This window comes from Hermetia illucens, chromosome 3, assembly GCF_905115235.1.
Source record: "Hermetia illucens chromosome 3, iHerIll2.2.curated.20191125, whole genome shotgun sequence".
NCBI lineage: Eukaryota > Metazoa > Arthropoda > Insecta > Diptera > Stratiomyidae > Hermetia > Hermetia illucens.
This window is the reverse complement of record NC_051851.1, coordinates 167,437,821-167,459,764: the sequence shown is the minus strand read 5'-3', so window position 1 is coordinate 167,459,764 and position 21,944 is coordinate 167,437,821. Positions and strand designations below refer to the sequence as shown.

The 21,944-nt window shown below is 44.5% G+C and overlaps 1 protein-coding gene across 3 annotated transcripts in view; it reads right to left on the bottom strand.

The window, feature by feature from the left end:
* LOC119650694 (disintegrin and metalloproteinase domain-containing protein 10) overlaps positions 1 to 21,944 on the bottom strand; it is a 299,715-nt gene that overhangs the window by 29,461 nt on the left and 248,310 nt on the right. For all 3 annotated transcript variants that reach the window (XM_038053675.1, XM_038053673.1, XM_038053674.1), the window contains one exon: positions 7,506 to 7,990. In XM_038053675.1, coding sequence (XP_037909603.1) covers positions 7,506 to 7,990 — 485 coding nt within the window. The remainder of the gene's footprint in view (positions 1 to 7,505; positions 7,991 to 21,944) is intronic.

The window sequence follows — 21,944 nt, the reverse complement described above, 5'->3', positions numbered from 1 at the left end:
CAATTGCCGCCTGCTCGATCTGGATGAGTTGTCCGCCCCATAATGTCAATGTCATCAGTGTAGGCCAGTAGTTGGGTGGACTTGAAGAGGATGATGTCTCTCGCATTCACAACTACATCACGAATCAATTTCTCTAGGGCCAAGTTAAAGAGGACGCATGAAAGGGCATCCCCTGTCGGACCTGGCCCCGATGGCCTTCCTAATCTCTTCCTCCTTAACTGTAGAAAAAACATTTTCCTCCCCCTGTGTATAATCTACAACAAAAGTCTAGACGAATGCTACTTTCCCCGTCTCTGAAAAGAGGCCCTTATCATTCCTATCCTGAAGAGCGGAGACCCTTCCCTTGCTGTGAACTACCGCCCCATTTCTCTTCTCTCCTCTTGCTCCAAAATCCTAGAAAGATACGTCAACGAATGGTTGACCGCGAACTTCGGTCACTTCATTGTCAAAAAGCAGCATGGCTTCGTGAAACATAGATCAACGGCTTCAAATCTTCTGGTCTTTACCAACTTTGTTGCTAAACGCTTGAGTTCACGACAGGAGATACATGCTGTTTATACTGATTTCTCCAAGCCTTTGATACCGTTGACCATAACATTCTCCTCTCTAAACTTTCTTCGCTAGACTTCGCTCCCTCAGTCGTCTCCTGGCTTTCCTCCTACCTCTCATACCGTTCCTGCAAAGTTTCTTTTGATGGTCACTCATCTGGTTCCTTCTCTCCTTCCTCTGGTGTTCCACAAGGCTCAACACTTGGCCCCCTGCTCTTCCTGTTTTTTATCAATGACCTCGCCTCCATCCTGTCCGTATTTGCTTTACGCAGACGACCTTAAATTGTTTCCCTCTGTTTCGTCTCCATTGGACTGTGCTCTCTTACAATCCAACCTTGATAATTTAGCCCGTTGGTGTTCGGTCAACAAGCTAACACTGAATGTCAACAAATGCCATTGGATGCGCTATTCCCTTAAACCCTCCCCATCATCCTTTTCGTATTCTCTCAGTGGTCAACCCCTTTCACTACTGACCTCCTTCAAAGACCTGGGTGTAATATTCGACGATAAACTTCGTTTCAATTCTCACTTCGTTGACATCATCAATAGAGCTTCCAAAATGTCTGGTTTTATCCTACGTTCCTCGTCCGACTTTACCTCAATCCAGCCCTCCTTAGCACTCTTCAATCCCCTTGTCAAAAACATCCTTGAATATTGCTGTGTAGTCTGGTCCCCCTACCGCATCCGTGACGGCCGCGCTCTTGAAGCTGTACAACGCAAATTCACCCGCTCCCTCTTTTATAAAAAGAACCTTCCCACCTTCACCACGGGTTGATTATCCGTCACGACTCCGCACCCTCAATCTCCCCTCCCTCTTTTCAAACTCTGCAATGGTCTGATGGACTGCTCAGCCAACTCGGATATTACTTTCCGTATCGCCTCGTCTCATAACACACGTAATGCGGACATTTTTGATGTAACTTTCACCGAGCTCGAGATTTACTTTCACTCTCCGATCCCGAGGTTTTGCCGGTCCAACAATGCCCTACAGCTTGGTTCCTTTGACTCTATGTCCCTCTCTAGCATTAAGCGTAAAATATGCCATTTATTTGCTCCTTCCTCTGAGGACAATATGTAATAAGAAATTTGCTTTCTGTGTATTGTCCTCATTAAATAAATAAATAAATAAATCTGCCCGGAATGAAGCCTCTTTGGTATGGGTCAATGACGTTCTGGGCGTATGGGGCTATCCGGGCTAGTAAGATAGCGGAGAATATGTTATAGGTCTCAGCAACGTGATACCTCTATAATTGCTGCACTTGCGAGATATCTCCCTCTTTTATGTATGGGCCAAATAATGCCAGTCGTCAGGCATTGATTCGCTGTCCAACATCTTGAACATCAGTTGATAAACCGTTTGGTGTAGTTGGTCGCCTCAGTATTTAACCAGCATGGTTGCATCTAATAGTTTTGACATCAGAATGCAGGCGCTCGGTCTCGAGGATCTTTTATCGAAGAAGATCCTAATCCCCTTGACTGATCCAATACCACATATTTTGTTAAAGCGAACCCATGGCTTTTGAAACAGAAATATATAGGGACAGTGCTGCAACTTTGCCAGCCTTGCCGTCAGTAGATAGGAAGAGGCTTTGACATGCTGCAGGTTAATGTGACTAACTCTTATGTTTGTAGATAATTGAAGCCTAATATGAAAACCTCCACTAACTGAAAAGTCTGTTGCGTTCAGTGTAGATCACATTGGGGTTACTAGCCCCGCTTTCACTGGACATAACAATTCTTGTCCCATGTCCTCATTCCCAAGATACTTCGCCTTCTTTCGCAGTGCCTCCCGTTGTCGTTAGCTAGAAGTCCTCCCAGGTTCACGGTGTCCGGGCTGCATGGATCGGTTTCCACATATCGGAATTTGGGCTAGTTGCGTCCACATCACTGGCTTCTTTTTCTTCCGATTTCCTGGTAGAGGTGGAGGAGAAGATTCTGACAGACAAGCCCGCAATCCCTTCTCCTTTGCGGCTGAAGTTTCCTCCCGTGGAGCCTTCCTTCCCCGTTTTTCGGAAGAGTTAAGCAACAGTGTCACCGGCAGGCCGACTGGAGTCAAGTTTCCAGTTCCTCTGATTAAGGGAGTTGCTGTACTATCCTTTCTGGCTAACCGCGCCGTTGACACCAGGTGAAGGTTTTCCACTGAAGTGGAGAGCCTGTGTTTCACAGATGGGGGAACATAAATTTCGTGACGTCTCAAAAATCCGTGTCTCAGCCAAGGCCGGATTTCTTAAAGTCGCGGGTGGATCCGAAGTCTGTGACTTCTAAGCACTTGGAGAGTTACCAACCTTTGTGTAATAGTAAACTACCACTGCGACAAGGTGGTGTCTGAAAAGGAGCCCTAGTTCCCCTACTTCCTACTTGAAACCACAGTCATTAGAATTTATTTTCCTTCCAATTTTCTACCGTCCTATCTCCTCTTCATTTTTGTTATACTATTGTTGACCCTATGGACAATTAGATGGACGATAGTTGTGAGAAGTTTGGTTGTAGTGAGAGATTAATGAAAGCTGACCTGAGTTGATGGAGACCTTTCTGAAGAACGCGCACTGGGTGACTAGCTTGATCTGAAATATGTGGGCATAACGATGATATGACATGTAAACACGAAAACTTATTAAAATCGGTTCAATGTTTGCCTGTCCGTCTGTCTGTCACACCCGATTTACTTAGAAACGGCTGACCCGATTGTTACGAAATTTTGTCTGTGTGTCCCTCTACAAGCAGCGACGCCATTTATTTTGAATTTTAAGGGACGCTCCCCACACATGCGAAAGGAGGGTGTAAATTTTCTTTTCACAGAACATGTTTACGTGAGGTATCAAATGAAAGGGCTCAATTAGAACTTTTCGGTACTGGTCTTTTTTTCGAATATTGGATGAAACATAGGGGAGATAGGGCACGAAGTGTGTGCCCCAAAAAGTGAAACAGGTCTCGTTCTCAGAACCAACCCAATCGAGTCGCATACCAGCACCGTTTTAATAACTGTAGTGACGCAATCCCGCCCATCACCAGGGAGCGTGTCCCACTTGAGGTTATCGCGGAACCTGGTGACAAAGAGTCGATGGGGGTAGAGGCGGCGGCATCAACAACACTACGTCACACTACAGGCAACAGTTTCAGTACTCGCCGAAGTATTCCTCACCACCGTCCAGCTGAGGTCTCCGCTGAGGTTTGGGACGAACTTCGTATATAGAATCCTCGCAAATGGATCCTTTCCATAGACCAGGTATTCTCAGCCATTATGAATCTCCAGCGACTCCAAGAATTCTATCTCAAATCAATAATGAAGTTGCAGTTCGACTGTGTACTGATATGCCGTTGCTGCAACTACAATCACTTGTGTATTGCAGTTTCGGCTGTCAGATTGCACCGTCAGAAGGTTCGCTTTCGTGTTACTGGTTTAAGTTACCGAAGAAATCCACCATGCAGGATTCAGCTAGAACGTCTTCGGCACTCACTAAGGCAAAGTATGCTAGACTGATCCAAATCAGTACTGACAATGCCAACAGAGGAGTGAGGGATAACGAGCAGAGGGTTTACAGGAACTACGCCGTCCCCAGTGAAACACCCGTAGTTAAAATTCTGAACATACTAAGGCAGAAACTTTCTGTCATATGCAATCGGCTACGACGGTAGGTGAAAGTCACTCCAGACATGTCCATACAACTTATGCAAGGAACCAGCGCACTAGAGGTCAAAGAAACCTCTTTCGTTGCTATGTCGATTTTGCTGAGGCTTTTGACAGCGTCCCGCATACCTGGCTAATCGATGTCCTACGGCTATATGGCATTGATCCGAAACTAATAAAGTTTTTGGTGACAGTCATGGAAATATTGCCGTCGACGAAGACCGATCTGGAAAACGTCCAGCGGCAGTTACGGACTACTATGACCAAATTCCGAATGCATCATCGAAACCCTGGCGTGGAACTAATGAAGCTCCCTCGTGACATCGGAGGCAGAGGCATGGTTGACGTGGCGGCACAAGATCATCTCCAAGTCGACTCGCTACGTGCTTATTTTTACTATACACTATAATGACACCGGTGCTGTACACGAACAGGCTATATGTAGGGTGATTCATCAAAACCGTGTAGACAAGCATATGCTGCTCATGGGAACATGTCCGGTTTATCGATATGAGCCGCAGGCGGTACATGCATTCTGTTGACAACAGGCAGTACCAATTCAGGAAATGTCTCCCACAATTCTGGAGCCTCCTTTTTGGAAAGAATTCAGTTTGGCTTACGGTATCAGCGCAGGACAGGTTCATTATTAACTGAACCCAGGACTCCCTTAACGAGCAAAAGCAAATAACTCTGATTGGGCTTAGGTTAGAGTATATCCGCAGATTAGTGAAGTGAAGCAAGCCATACCTGCTCCCATTTAAGGTCACGCTGCTTAGTTACTGTTGGGCGAAATTTTTCGAAAAAAAAAAAACTGGTGCAAGGAGGCGGATCTATGTGCCGAAAATATGGGAGTGACACGCTGTACGGCCCATCATAAATGGGATGCGGGCATGAGTCTTTATGAAGTAGTGCTTGCAATTCTTCTCTTCACATGTTTTCAATACGCCAGAGGGTTCTACATATTCTACATCAAAATCATTGTTTTGAAAGCGTTTAAACCAATCTCTTCTGCTTCGTTCTGAAAGTGCATGATCACCTATTTCCCTACAAAGGTTTTGTGTGCAAATAGTGCTACCGATTAATTCTGAATAAAGTCAAGCAGTAGAATCAACCGTTCTTTGAAAGTATTCCTCTCTTCTAAACTAATGTTCCCAAATCTCTCCTTTCTCTAAATTTTGAATAATAACGTAGACATTACTGTTATAACTAGGCTGCCAATATGGCCTAATTTTACCACATATCCTGATCAATGTATCGAACACTGAACAATAGAGGTGGTTTGGGATCGGTACTGGGTCCCCTGTTGTGGAAGATCATGTATAATGGGGTGCTTGCTCTTCCCGTCCCAGAGGGGACTACGATTGTCGGCTTTCCTGATGACCTAGCTGTGGTTGTTGTAGCAAAACACCCAGAAGATGTGGAGGTTTACGCAACGGAAACAGTGAGAGCGGTAAATGCCTGGCTAGAAAAGGCCGGGCTGACCTTGGCGAACGCGAAAACGGAAGCGGTCTTAATAACGAAACGCAGGAAAAATAACACTGTGAAAGGGGAGGTCGGTGGACATACGGTCGTATCAAAGCCGGCTATCAAATACCTGGGGATAATAATTGACACCAAATTGAGTTTTAGGGAACACCTAGAGTATGCTTGCCGGGAGGAGTTTCTGAAGGAACAAATAAGGCGGAAAGCTACAAATAGGAGAAGGATGAGTGCCTAAGAGCAAACCTACCCCGCGAAGTAATACCTCAATGGTGGTCCAGCGGGGCTGGGGCTGGAGAGACCGGGGGTGGTTTTTAGTGGGTGTGAATCCCACACGTGCCCGCTGTAGTTCCGCCGTTCGGGCGGCGGAGCTGCGGCGGACGTGTCTTTCTAAGATTTTCCACCTCCGTGTACGCACAAAAAAAAAAGGTGGTTTGTGGTTTTGCCACATAGTTTGTCAGCAGACTCCTACATACCAGACTGCATGATTTTATTACACCATAAATTCGGCATCCTAAATTTTGGTGAACCAAATCAACTCGCTAAAGCATCACACCGATAGACATCGATAACCTTCGCAGCATGTTTAGACCACGTTCCTTTCACCATCGTGAATAACGAAAGAAGCGATACATCTGTGAAAAAAAACTGGTCGTTTCTCCTAAGAGCAAGGTTTCCTCAAAGTAATTTGGTGGACCCATGAATTTTCAAGAAGTTGATGCCATTCAGGGATACGTCCACAACATGTTCTGTGGTTCAACTCAACATCATCAGTTTTTTCTTCAAAAGCAACTAACTGATCAGCGTTTCTTGGTATTCCGTCGACATTCAGTCTGGTCCCTCCTTGCTTCTTCGCCGATATTGCCCATCCACTGACATATACTGGTCCATTGCCTGTCAAAAGCCGTTGTGGCACCAAAGTACTGCCTTTTGTGGCCGTCCATATCTGGTCCTTTGAATGTTATATATCAGAAAGTATGTTAGAATGGTTTTTTGAATAGATCACTTACCCCTTTAATAGCAATAACAAAAAAGGAATTAAGACAAACGTTTGTTGCTATCTGCGTTCATCTTATCTAAATATGGTAAAAATACCTGTCATGTGATCCATCAGCGTCCATTTTCAATAGTCCTTGTGAATCTATAATCCTTAATAAACTAACAATTCCCAGAACTGGTGTAATTTCGAATTAAATGACTCCCCCTCCTAACATCCCAACAGACGACCTACTTTCATTCCTTGCTGAATCCAATAGATTTTCATTAACACTGACACAAAGGCAACATTCCAAACATACTCGTATTCGCTGTTGATAACTTAAATGAAAGGACATTTGGATTCGTCCTTCCTCCTGGAATACCTGTATTCTCGGAACGAGTCTGGGAGAAGCAATTTTCAGATACATTCCGGAGCAACAGATAATAATTCAAGTTCCACCATACGCCTTTTTACGTTTTAATAAGGAATGCACTCTCCTGATTACTTTTTCTTCAGATTGGAACCCGAGAACGTGGGGAAGGGAAATTTCGTTGACTGTTTTGAGAAGATTGAGATTAGTGTTGCGCACAAGAGTTGTTTCCATGGATGCATTTTTGAAACAAAGGAAGGTATTACATCCTTTGAAGTTCAATTAGTGTAATGTCCCATTGGTAACTATGTGTCTCTTCGTGAGAGAGAGGGTTTTCGAGACTTTTTTAAACGTAATGACACTTTGTTGAACATCCCCCTGTACCATCAGGACTAAATCAAATATTTTGTCTAGAAACTAAATGGACTCAAAGGGGATTCATCAAAGGAGAGGATTATTCAAAGGAAAGCAAATAAGAAAACATTGAAACTCTCTACTCACATCGACTATTCCCTCCTTAACATGTCGCCAAATTAATGGATCAGTTTGTATATACAAGGAGCAGGTATTCTTCTTGTTATCCTCTCGCGGACGTGGCGCCGATGCCCGTCGAACTCGTTCATGTGATTCCCGATGCCAATCTTCATCTAGAAGTCCCACACTTTCATTTCGATTTGTATCCTGTCGTCGTTTTTCCGTCATTTGTGCCGATGATGAGGATGAAGAACTTTCATGAACGTTTGCTTCTTTCGTGTATTTTTCATGAGGATGAGTGAATTCCATATCGGTTGCCATTCCAGACCCGTTGGCTCCTTGGTATTTTTTCGGTGGATGATTTTTGTGTTGTTTTGCTTTTGGTTTTGCGTCATCATTACTCATCGGTTTTGGAAGCACCTCAGGCATATCTGGTTCCTCTACCGCAGAATTTTGGATGTTGTGCATCCATTGTGAAACCTCGTCGGTAATACCGCAACCAGCAACATGACCTGATGGAAGAGAGAAGGAATAAATCAGTTGGATAAGAGAAATGTGAATATTATTCAAGTGTGAGGAAGGTTGTATAGATTTAGGGATGTTTTTTCATGTTATCTCGTCGCTTGCAGTTCTTCCGTTGGATTAATCTGTACGAAGCACGTTGCAGTGTGAATCATTAATCAAACATACAAGATAATGTTTCCATGTGTACTGACAACGTTAGTGAACTTTTTCTTAATACTTAAATCAGCACTTTTGGTCTAGCGAACATTTTCCATCCCCATTCAAAGAAAAGTGACAAATTATTCAGCCATGGTAAATCCTCAAGTATTAACCATGAAGGATTATTCACCGGATTTCTTAGAAAATCGAGAGGATTTACGCCGTGATTATCTAAAAACTGAAAGCTGGCAATTTTGGAAGAGAGAATAAATTGATTCTGTGTAGCAACCGAAATTTAACAAATATAAACAAATCACGTAGTAGGTTCGATATGAGAAAGGATGCAGTGGCCAGGACCAGAAGTGGTTTACAACTATATGAAGACAATATAAAAACAAGGAGCCGGTGGAAGTAAGTCGCTTCCCAACTGATCTGCTCCGCCATCAAATGTCAGAACTGATATCAGCTTTGAAAAGTACTAATCGAGACCTTTCATTTGATACCCCACATAGCTATATTCCATGAAAAAACTATTTTACTCCTCCCCCTACCCCCTTTCACTCACTGTGTGCGTGAACGTTCATAGTTCCCACCAACCTCCTTCCTACCAAATTTGGTGTCTATCGGTATAACAATTTTTAGGAAAACTGCGTGTGACTACAGACAGCCAGACGAACAGACAGACAGTAAACCCTGTGAGGAGCCGCCAAATCTCCCATCAAGTGCAACCCCAATTGGCGGATAGGGGCATACATATTGATGTGTAGATATGTATTCATGTAATTTTCTTTTCTGACTGTGCATGGGCTAGTGTTTGCCTATCTTTGGTGGACGAAATCAGCTATGGGAAAGATGCCCAAAAAAATAAACCAACATGAAAGAAGTGAGGAGTAAAGTTACGGTGTAGGGGTCCGAACCCCCAGCACCGGTGGCTTTTGGGATTGAAAAGGCGGGCTCCCGGATATCCTTCAACGGCAGTGCCTCTGTGGTGGACAACTTGGCCACCGTGGCATCAAATGCTACAAGTGATTTAGATTTGGAGAAAAAGTCGTTCAAGCGAGGCAGAGTCTTGCCAAGACCACCCATAGGGAAGGTGAAAATGATGGGCTGAAAGGAAATCGCTGGACCACGAAGGCGGTTTCGACATCCATCATATCTGTCCAAGAACGACGACAGCAGGTGATACTCTAAGATCAATGGATTAAGAGGAGTTATTCGATTTCCCGATCTCCACCAATGCCAAAGACGGCAAAAAGTCTGGAAGGCGCATTCGAGGTCGTCAAGGACAAGCATAACGTGCACCAAGCTAATAAAAACATGGTGAGCGCCATTAGGGTCCTCTATAATAGGTCGCAAGAAGTGGAAAGAGCACCCAATCAAAAGCTGAAACCGTCCGTCCAAACAGTGTCCCAGGCGACCCAAGTAACAATGAACCGTAGTGCCATTACCGGCCACCAAATAATAGAGTGCGGGAGAAAGATGGTGACCCTTTAGGGAATTAGCAGGTAATTAAGAGTAAAAAAGGCACACTAGTAGTTCCGAAGAAAGGGGCTAAAAATATGGAAAGGAGGAAGTCTGAAAATGGTAAATGGGCCAAGGTCATTCACACAAAGGGGAAGAAGTAATCGAAGGTACCCATTCGCCCATAGGCAATTGGTACCTCCAGCAAGGACAATATTTCGTATGTGGAAATACTAAAAGACAGAAAAGCTAACTCCGACCTAAAAGATCTAGGCGTCAGGAAAATCAGAAGGATCCAGAAAGGCGATTCCATGTTTGAGCTGAAAAAATCCAGCTTGGGGAAAACTGATGGCTTTCGTAATAAAGTTAAGACCTCACTTGGTCAGGATTCGGGCCCAAAAACATAAGATCTATATACAGTGCAAGGATGCCGACGAAGGAGCATTCCGAGGAGAAATTTGCGCTGCGTTGAAAGAGCAGTTTAAATTGGAGGAACTGGATGAAGAATCCATTGTGAGTCTGAGGAAAACCTATGGTAGTACTGAAACAGCCACAATGCAACTACCAACGGAGGCGGCGCAAAAGTTAGTAGTGGCAGAAAAGTTCGAATCGGATGGGTTACCCGTCGTCTGAGAGAACAAACTGCATTAAAGAGGTGCTCCAAGTGTCCCATGTTTGGACACTTTGTGAAGACATGCACCAACGGAATCGATGGGTTTGATCGATACAGAAGGTGCGGAGAGAAAGGCCATATTGTCAAGTAATACAATAGGGACCCCAATTGCCTATTGTGCGAAGAAAAGAAGGGACCGGATATACGGCATATTCAGGAAGATGTTGACTGTAATGAAAAAATGAGTTTCAATCTAATAAACTTCAATCAGTACAGGGTCGTTTAGGATTTACTGGGGCAGACTACCCACTAGTATTAGATGGAAGTTGCCATCGTAAGTGAACCATACAGGAACCGTCACGGGGGCGTATGGGTCACAGACTCGACTGATGAAAGAGGCAATATGGGCTCGTGGGAGCAACTTTGTGTTAGCAAAAAAGAGCGGAGTGTACATGTACAGCTGCTATGTCACACCCAGTCTCACCTTATGTGACTTTGAAGTCACGTTGGAAAACCTTGTTCACGGCGCCAGGGGACGACATCCGAACGCGATTGCTTATAATTTTAATGCATGGGCCCTAGAATAAAGAAGTAAAGATAATAACGTAAAGCGCCGAAGCCTATTAGAGGCTTTTGTCCAGTTAGATATTGTTCTGAACAGCGAAGGTAATGTAAATACCTTTCGGAAAGGAGGGTCTGCTTCAATCGTAGACGTAACCTTAGTAAGTTCTGCAAAGACGCGTTGTATGACCTGACAGATTGTCGAGGACAACATCCACAGCGATCACCAGATAATTATCTTCGAACTAAGAAACCACAACCACACAGTAGGAAAATAACAGCCACGAGGGACATCAGACTAGCCCGCGAAAACACTGGATGAGCAGATCTTCAGGGAAGGGGCTAGACCAACCTACTAAGGCTGGTGGCCTCACGGAAAAACTCCCCAGGTTACACAATACAACTCTAAGATATGTGGCTAGGAGATGCACATTCCCCAGTAGAAAACTCAACTACTAGTGGAGTAGTTAACTGGTTCGTCTTTGATCCCCCTGCCACAGTAGGCAGGATCGATCAGGTACAAAAACAGCATGCATACAAGGAAGCTCGCAGAAATCTCATTTTTTTCAGGGGACTCTGCCCTGAAGCGGATGTAAGCCCGTGGGGAAGCGCTTATAGAGTTGTGTTAGGATGATCCGGGGCCAGTTATTTCAGCAGATAATGTGTCCTACTCAAGGGGTTATTCCCTCCTAGAAGAGGGGTACTGACACCATTCAGAAGACTTTGATTCTAACGACAATTTCGGCAGTAACCGCAAACGAGCTGTTGGAGATCTGCAGCAGAATAAAGGATAAAAAATGATAGAAGTTGGTACTGTTGTCGAAGGCTGGTAAACCATAGCTATAGACCCTTATGTCTCCTAGACACTATGGGAAAAATGCTGGAGCGGGTAATCTATAATAAATTTCTGCCGGTCATAGGAACCAAGCAGGTCTCTCAGATCGATAATATGGGTTCCATAAAGCTAGGTCATTGATGCCATCAAAAATACAATTCATGAAAAAGGTAGTATCAGCTAATATTGCGTGGTATTATGTAGTAACCCTGGGCGTGAAAAATGCGGCGACGATTGCTATTCCCGCCAATCTCGCAGTTATTATCGATAGTTATTTAGCAGAAAGGAAGCTCTGGTATGACACCAATGACGGATACCAGGAGTATGTTGTCTCCGCAAGTGGCCTTCAGGGTTCCGTACTAGGTCCACTACTGTGGAACATCATGTACAATGATATTCTTGATATTCCGGTTCCGTATGAAGCCACGGCGGTGGGCTACGTCAACGACATGGCACTGGTTGTGGTATTAAAGGATGCTGTGCTGTAGAGATGTGGTTGGCTAGCGCTGGGCTGGCACTCGCGAATGAAAAGACGGAAGCGGTTCTCATCACCAAGCGCCGGAAGAGAAATTTTGCTCGCATTAGAATTGGGAATGACAACATCATTTCCAAGCTTGCTGGTGATGGTGATGATAGTTGCAGGGCTCAGTTTTAAGCAGCATGTGTAGTATATTTGCGAAAAGCCATCAATCGCCATTATGGAGGAGGTCCGCGACATACTTCCAGGATGTTTGTAATCATAGTGATGAGTTCCATCTTCCTGTATGCAGTCCCAATTTGGAGATCAGCGTTGCATATATCATTTAGTGCACATAAACTTAGTGCAGTCTACAGATGAAAAACTCTAAGCGTGTGCCCTGCCTTCCGAATCGTCTCAGAAGTTGCGGCGTTCGTCATCTCAGGAATGGAGCCGACATGATCATCTTGGCAGATGAGATGACGAATATATGAACATCAAGTCTATCTCTCCTTTATCGAAAGCGAAAAAGGCTGAAAGGGAGAGATCTATAATTAGATAGCAACAGCGATGGGACCACTCAATAAAGGATCGTTGGACACACAGGTTGATTTCTTACATCAGGGAGTGGTTGGAGAGAAAACATGGGGAGACAAATTATAATCTCATCCAGTTTTTCACTTTGTCATGGAGGATAAGCCCAATACCTGTATAGGTTCAAATTGGACACTTCACCTGATTGCCCAAATTGCGGTGGGGTCCCGAAGGATCTAGCGCACGTTTTCTTCTTATACTCGAGGTTCATGGAAGAAAGAATGAACCGAGACGAAACTCTAAGTGAAGTGCTATCTCCGGAAAATATTGGCCGGAGGCTGGCAGCTTGACAGACGGATGGGGATGCAATCAATTCTATGATCACAACAATCCAAAATAAATTGTGAAAAGTGTAAGAGATGGGGAAGGCGCGGTTACGATCGCCGCGGATAGACAGAAGGAAGGAAGGAAACCCAGCTAAAATAAGCTAGCTGTGTTTTATAGAAAACCTTAAAAGTCAGTGAAGAAACAAATCAGATAGCTAGTGTTGATTTGTAGACAATGGTAGGTTTGTTGTCCAGTGGAAAGAATCACAAGGATATTACTCACCTTTAGCTCCCGCGAAGGGGTAGAATTGTCGTTAAGAAATAAGTTCAATTGAATAATCGAAGTCTCTGATGGTAACATCTACAACAAAGGAATACCTTCCGCAAACTAGAATATCCTCAGACAACATTTCGATCGAAATTTGTCAGGACAATATGTTAAAATTGTGGAGGACGTCTGAAAGCTCACTCTCTTTTGCTCTCTTCCAGTACATCGCGGGGCTCGCCAACAAGGAATCTGTCAACCGATTCGACTAACGAAATTAATTTCCTTTAGAAATGTATGTCCTTTTTAGCTTCGCAACATGAAAAACTTTTCCTTTCAACCAGGATTAACGAATTAGTGGTTGATAGAACCGAAATTTCCAGAGAATTTTTTTTCAAGGACAAATTTAATAAAAGTCCCTCAGTGGATGTTCTTGGATTTGAAAGTTCGTAACCCTCGTCCTCGTCCAACCTATATGGTTATGAAATCATGAATAAATTCAATAAAAAAACACGAAAAAGAGACTACCAGAAAAAAAAACATCTCCTCGGAACTACATACATCCTTCATAGGACACACGCTCAAATGTTCGCCCTTAGCAAAACCATCAACTCTACAGTGAGGATGCACAAAACCACAGAAGCATATTTCAGTTCTCCCCCCCCCCATGCAGCTTGCGGTCCTTGCGGTTTTATGTGAAAATACCCACAAGACTTTGGGGTAAATTAGGATCGGGGCGGCGACTTGATGTGGTCGTATTACGACATTCCATATCGGTCACAAGAGAGTATTCAATGCCACAGAAAAACAACTTTCAGTGGTCGTTTGTGCGCCATTAAGGATGCTTAATTATAAAAAGAAAGTTGTGGACAGTCACGATAGGCCGACCCAAAGTGTATGTATAACATACATTTTCATACCGTCCTGTCTGTATCCTGTAAATCTACTTAAGCACCTAAGTAGACAGAGCAGCATGTTGTTAAACTGTTTTATGTCGAAGGTCATATATCCTCTATTGCCACCCACCCTCGAAATAGCCCAAATCCTGGGCCAAAAGTGTCGGTACAGTTCGGGAGATTGCTTTGCGTTCACGTCCGTGACTTAAGGATAATGACGGCGAAATAAAAATCATATCTTGCACTGAGCAGGAAAGGACCGACACAAATTATCCTCCTGCATTCATGGGGTGCAGTCTACTGTGCAGGACTCCTTGAGACTTTTCCCAGGCAAATTCTGTAATTAGGAATTAAGTCCAAAATTGATGCATGGAGGGCACAAATAATATATCCTTAAGTGTCTTCATAAAACTTTCCCATAACGTTCAATTCGTTGTACCAGAATCCTCGAAAAACTTTTCTAGGACACAACGACCATCCAGCACAGTCAAGCCGCACTAACCAAGCGCCCAAAGAAATAAAAACTGAATGAATCGCAGCTGAAAGGAAACTTGGTAATAGGACGAAAAGCAAGCTAAGTATTAGTTATATGTCAGTAACTTTTATGGTTCGCCATAAAACGATATATACATGTGGAAAACTCATCAGCAACACGAAGATGGATGTCAGGCTCAGGAGGAGAGTTTCATTTTGATTCCTCTTCCTCTGACGCTACAACTGTTTGTCTGTCTGCCTCCTTGCCTGCATGAGCAGATAAACGAAAGACACAGATATCATCTAAGAAGATGGAATGGAGCCTGTTCGCTTCTCACTCTGAACAACTGAACTACTAAAAAACTATTTATTTCGATTTACTACACCAACTCAACCGAGAAATAAGTGATGTGTTTTACTCGTTACGCTCCAGGGACACTGAGCTGATCTCAGCAGAGCGGAGAAGCACTGAACCCGGGGTATCATGGCTGCATCCTGACTGTTACCCGAGTGCAGGACTCCTTACCGTTGAGTAAGGAATCTCCTCACTTGGATCCTTGGCATTTTCCCATATGACACAATCGTGCATGTTCCAAGGAGCAAAGGAATCTAACAACATCATACCAGCACACCGTCAGCTCCGAAATCTCGTTATAGCCCTAGGGTTTATATATTTTTAAAAGATAAATCCTTTGAGAGATAGATACAAACCAGAGAACACAGCGGATATGTGTGCGCGTGTGTGTATCTAAATGGAACGTGGGAAAGGATGTTTTTGATATGATGATCATTATAAACAGCTATAAAGGCTCCTTTTCTTCATTCCTCTGCAACTTTCGTATCACTTTGTTGTGAACTCAAGCAGGATTGAAGTTCTTGTGTTTTTTTTTTTATTTTATTTTTCCCCATTCGCTCCTATTGTGTTTCGGTGCCGCATGTTTTATTCGTTGTTTTCTGTTGTCTTTTCAATGTCGGGTCTTATTTTGCTTTTAAATATTTTTGAAAAGATTTCACATTCCCTGCAGATGTGAATGAAGGAGAAATTTGTCTTGAAAGGATTTCTTGTTTCGATCCAATGAATCCATATCTTGAAAGAAATTGTATCTTCGATGGGATGTAACGTTGGCGTGAATCGCTTGGTTGGTTGTTGATGTTATGAAAAAAAAGCAATAGACATTGGCGGGGAGTGTAGGGTTTAGGCGCTTGAGCCGGATCCCAAGTTTAGAGGATATTTTAGGAGAAAAACTCACAGAAGCAATAAACAGCTTGTGCAGGAGATTAGATGCTATAGAACACTATATATGTGTAGTTAAGCTGGCTTCCTTCAGTATATATGCTTAAGATTTGCCTCATTCATGCCTTTGGATCAAAGTGATAGACGAACCAGCTAAGATGACAATATGATAGCGATGCCCTTCAAAGAACATAATTTTGTGAGATACCACCAGCTTGCAGGGATAAGTAGAAACTGGCAATTTCAATTAACAAACGCATCACAGATCCAGCAATCGGCTGCGTTGTTAGTTCAGAGTTTGGCTAGGCAATGCCTCATCGAAGGACATATTCACCGAAGTGAAGATGGATCGGAAATGAACCGCATTTAATTGGAAGAAATGCTGTTTAGCGTGGATGTGCACTGATAACGATTAATTACAAAGAAGGAGATGGAGACTGATAAGTTCCTGGAGATAGTTAAGTCGCAGTATAAACAACTGCAAATTACGCTCCACTGAGCACTAGAGGCGGCTCCGGTTTGGTCTCCGCTGAGGGGGTCGGACAGGTTTTGGCGACAGGATATTAAACCTGATCCGTTGGCGTTTCTTCCCTTTGATGGGTCACTGAACAAGTGGCTAGCATTCACGAGCTTGTCCACAACCAGGTTTTCCTGGAGGCTGGTAAGCTACGCCAAGACATAAGTGCAGACGCTGGGGCCTTAAATCGTGGTCTGTACACCGGGAGCTACCGGGAGGTGTGGAAAGCTTTGAACAAGCCCTATGACTGTTTGAGACAAATGGGAGATATTCACCTTATGCGATTCCTCAATATCGAGGCGGTGAGAAAGGAGTCGTTCCAGGGAGTATTGGCGGTGATCGATGCGGTACAGATTACACTCCGCACTCTGCGAGTCCTGAAACTTTCATGAAACAATCATCGTTACCAAGTTGCCGAACTCGACGCAGTGAGTATGAGGAATGGCAGTTTCTCCGACAGAAGTAGAGAGGCCATGCTCTTCACCGAAGCGAGTATAGGTTGAAGCGAACTCTGTTGACTCAATAATAATAATCGTTGGCGTAAGAGTCCAATTGGATCAGGACTTTGAAAGGTATCATTCATTCAAGACCGTAACGTAACGATTACAGTACCCTATAGGAGATAATGTAGTCAGCCCTTGGCTCAAGGCGACCCCTACTTGTCCTTTCTGCCGGGATCCCCACTGGATTATTCGCTGTCAGCAGTTCACAGACATAATGATGGCACAGAGATTCGAAACGATACGAGGCTCAAACCTTTGCATCAACTGACTCAAACCAGGCTATCCAGCTAAGGAATCTTCAGCAAATGGTTGCCGACGATGCGGGAAGCAATATCATGATTTTCTGCCGCAGCCCATCTCCAGTACGACAACAGGTTTTGATCCAAAGACCAACATCGACCCCGCGACAGTAGAGCGTATCCACAATTCTGATTAGGTGGATTCCAATTCCATAGGAGGAGCCTTTGATTTCCTCTACGGCGGGGAAATAGTAATCCTTTGGCAACGGCGCAAGTCCACTTGATTGGCAACCTTGAGCAGCAGCATTTTATCGGAGGACCGTGCGACTCTGGCGAACTTTATAACATTTCGAGTAGTGCAGCGACTCAAACTACGAAAGAAATATATGGATGCGGAAGTGATTTGGCTGGGTCTGGCAATGTCACCAACACAGACGCTTATTGTACACTTTGGCGATGAGGACCTACACTTGGATGACCTCGTTCAAGGCTTTTGGCGTCAGGAGGAGCTTGTCGATGTTGGTTATTAGGAGGGGGACATCAATGCGGCCGCATCGTTACCCAGACCCATTTTCACACCAAAGGTGGTAGCTAAGTCATGCAGATCCCGTTCCGAGCAAAAGTACCAAAATTAAGTGTCTCCCGGTAGACGACTTTAAGACAATTTTTACAGTCTGGAACAATCTTTGATTTCTATCTCTGAACTTCGGGGAAGTAAAGGCATAAAGAAATATGTTGACTTAGGACACATGATGCAGGCAGGCAGGCTTCCGGTTACTACATCCCAGCAGAAGTTTCCAGTTCAATGCCTCATACCTAGCGTTCAACGATAATTCATTAAACAACGTGCACTGGAGAGTACCCATGATCTAGCCTCCTCTGCTTTTCATCATCCTCCGGTACTACCCGCAAACATCGAGAAGATGGTCAGACAGGTTCGGATGGCGCCTGAACATCGAAAATATCAGCGAATCGTTTGAAGAGAACACCCGCAGAATTTACGCCTGGATGACGTTCAGCAGACTATAGAAATGGCTTATGACATTGATTGTATCCTCTCAGGAGAGCTTTTTCGACCGCGCAAATGGAAATGGAACTAGCTCGCCATGGTAGAGGCAATTATAGAAGATCCCGCATAGTCTATCGAGTTAGCGACTGAACATTGGTGCTTGCTCTACGTTCCGAGTGGATCTTTCACCTTCGATATCGCCTCGGACTAAGTTCCAAGTACTGAGCGAGGTGGCCTAATTTTTGATCCTATTGTCTATATGTCCGTAATCGTGCAGGGCAAAATTATCATGCAATCCCTTTGGAAATTGGTTTGAATTGGGACATACCAATCCCAGATTCTACCGCGCGGACTTGGCTAATTTTCTGTAATGTCTTGAATAACCTCAACCGACTGAATATTCCACGATGGTCAAACATAGCTTCTAAACACATGGTTTTCAAACGTCAGCATTCAGGCTTGTGCGTCGTTGGACATTCAGCCCCGGGAAGGTCGCGCCCATGTCACTTTCGGTGCGGCTCATGCAATCTAACTCCTCCTAGCGCTCTTCTTGCATCCATGTTGTCTTTAGCAGATGTTCTGTACATATATTAGACGGACTCTCAAGTTGCGTTATGTTCGCTTGGAAAGCCCCCAACACCATATATGGCAAATCGAATGAAGAAAATCCAGTCTTTCAATTTTAAGGTGAATTGGCGATACCTGAGATCCGCCGAAAATCCCGCTAACTGAGGGACTCAAAGCTCCTCATCGACCATCCTCTTTAGTGACAAGGCCTGATATGACTGTCTGTAACTATGACATCGCATTTTTCAGCGGATTTGGAACAGATTCAACTTGAGAAAAAGCCTCCGGTAATCGTAACATCAGTGACTATCATTCGTGCTCCAACCATCTCCACTAACCGTACTATCGGCGAGATAGTTATCGCGCTCCCGGAGCCATTCAGCCAGCTTCCGCTTTTATTGGGCACTGTGGGTCTTATAAAGCATTATACTTTTTCGCGGCTAAATCTTCTTGGCAGCTCCATGTGTTTGCTCAAAAATTGGACCAGAGGTTCAATCTTATATTAGTAAGGTATGGCTTTCACCACGAAGTTGCCTGCACTCCGTAACAATTATACAAGAGTTCGAGTCTTCTCTGTCTAAACTCTGTAGACCGCATTGCCCGGGCAAGCGGCTTTTGCGTGGTAGGCGAATGGTAGCGGCTTAAGTTTTGGCATTGCGTCCTTGGGGAGATGAAACAGACCGGTAGCGTTGAGTCCCGACCTAATTTGGGAACAGCGTCGCTGGGGAGCCTCATATTCTCCCGGATACCAGCTCCGCGGGACTTGCAGCAAACTTTTAGCGATTGGCTGTTCGGAGGTCAAGAAGAAAGAGTGGCAGGACCTGCGAAAGGCGATCAAGAGGGGTTGTCTTGGGTCATTATAGCGACCTTTAGCGTCATGTGCCACTTTTCGAGTATTCCATTAAACTGCGGGTGATAAGCGGTTGTCCGGTGGCGGTAAAAACCGAGGAGTTTGTCCAACTCTTAGAAAAGGGAGGACTCAAATTGCAGTCCCTGGTCGGTGATTATAATTGCCGGCACATCAAGGTGGTATTGCCTCAGGCCACCGTGTCAACCTATCGATGACTAATACCTGAAACCGTGCGAATCTCGTAAACGCTTGGTGGAACGCAGGAACACTCCTAAATTTCCTCACATGCTTTGCTGTTTTGCACTTCTGGCATGCAATGCACTGTCTAGCCCAAGAATTAATGTCTTTGTTCATGGACGGCCAGAAATACTTCGCGGTGACTAACCAATTCGTTGTCCGAATGCCTGGGTGCGCGAAATCGTAAACGGCGTTAAATACTTCTTTTCGGAAATTGGCCGAAATATATGGCCTTGGTCCTTTGTCTGAGGTCTCGCAGTATATACTGGACGTTGAGGCGAAGATGGGAAACTCTCTGAATGTGTATTTGGAGTTGGTCTTTAAGCTCGAAGAACTGCGTCGTCTTTCGACGGTGGCGGGGATCTTGACCACCACCGCGAGACAAAGCGACATTAACCACGTTATCTGTTCCAGGGTGCATCTTACTGAAGGAAAGTGTAGCATCCACCAGCTCCTCCTTGGTGGTCTCAAACGCCTGGACCGCCTCTGGAAATCACACAATCAAATTGGAGTCTTTCTGCCCACATAAGAACGCGTTAAAGATTTATTGATGATGGGCGGCCTTGGGCAAGAAACAACGATAGAAGTCTAACATGCCCAAGAACCTTCTGATATCCTTAACGGTTTTTGGAAGCGAGAAACTCGAAATCGCTTGCACTTTGACTGGATTCAGTTGGATGCTTTCAGGGGTAATCAGATGGCCGAGGAATCTCTCCTGCGATTGTAGAAATTTGCATTTTTCAACCTTAACTACTAGACCAGCCTGAAGGAGACGTTGAAAAATGCACTCAAAATGCTCTAAATGCTCGGACTTAGAGGAAAACGCGACCGGAACATCATCCAAATATACGAAACAGAAGTTGAGGTTTCGCAGCACAGAGTGGATCAATCTTTGAAAGGTTTGCGCTGCATTGCACAAACCAAAAGGCATACGTGTGAATTCGAAGAGTCCGAAAAGTGTGCATATTGTCGTTTTCGGAATGTCTTCGGAAACCACAGGGATTTGATGGTATGCCTTGACTAAGTCCAAGGTTGAGAAAATACGGCAGTTTACGATAGAGTGTGCAAAATCGTGGATGAGCGGTCTAGAATATTCTGAGCATTCAGACGTTTGTAGTCGCTACAAGGTGGCCATTCGCCATTGGATTTAGGGACCATGCAAAGTGGCCGAGATCAACAACCGTCTGAAGGCCTGCAAATACCCTGATTAAGAAATTCTTCGAATTCTTTCCGCGCAATTGCAAGCTTCTGCTGTGCTAATGGACGCACCTTAGAGAAAAATGGAAAGCCCGTAGTGTTGATGTGGTGCTGAACAGCAAGCTTAACAGGCATGAATATGTACATAGGCAACATCTTCAAAAACAATGGAAAGAGTGCTGGGTGAGCAGGATGAGGTTTTTCCTGGTGACCTAAGGGAAATTGCGGGGTCAATGAGGGGCCTATTATGGATATCCACTAGTAAACCATAGTAACACATATGGCGGATGTATCAAAACCACTTCGTGTCTCTGTTGGTGTTCATCAAGGAAGCGCCCTCTCACCACTTCTCTTTGTTCTTGTTATGGACACCGTCACACGGGATATCCAACGTCCAGCGCCCTACACACTGCTTTATGCAGATGATGTTTTCCTAGCATCTGATAGCAAAAATGATCTCGAGCAACTTGTTCAAAAATGGAATGATCGCCTCATGCAACACGGTCTCAGATTGAATTTAAACAAAACTGAATTTTTGATGACCGATCCCCATGAAACAGGCACTGTCACTGTCAGCGGCAGTGATCTGCCCAGAACTGAGCGATTTAAATACCTCGGATCAACGCTATCAGCCAATGGATAACTGCGTTATGAAATTTCTTCACGCATTAACGCAACCTGGATGAAGTGGCGTTCCACAACTGGTGTTCTTTGTGATCGATGTATCAACGAACGTCTCAAATCTAAAATTTCCCACAATGTCGTCCGTCCAGTCGCTCTCTATGGTTTTGAGTGTTGGCCAACTATAAAAGACAATGAACGGCGTCTTGCGGTAATGGAGACGAAGATGCTACGTTGGACTAGTGGCGTCACACGTTTAGATCACATCCGAAATGAGGATATTCGCGATCGTTATGGGGTTGCACCGATCGTGGAAAAGTTGCGAGAGAGGCGTCTTCGATGGTATGGTCACGCAATTCGCGCCAACGAGAATTCACTTGCCAAGATTGGTCTGAACATCGAAGTCG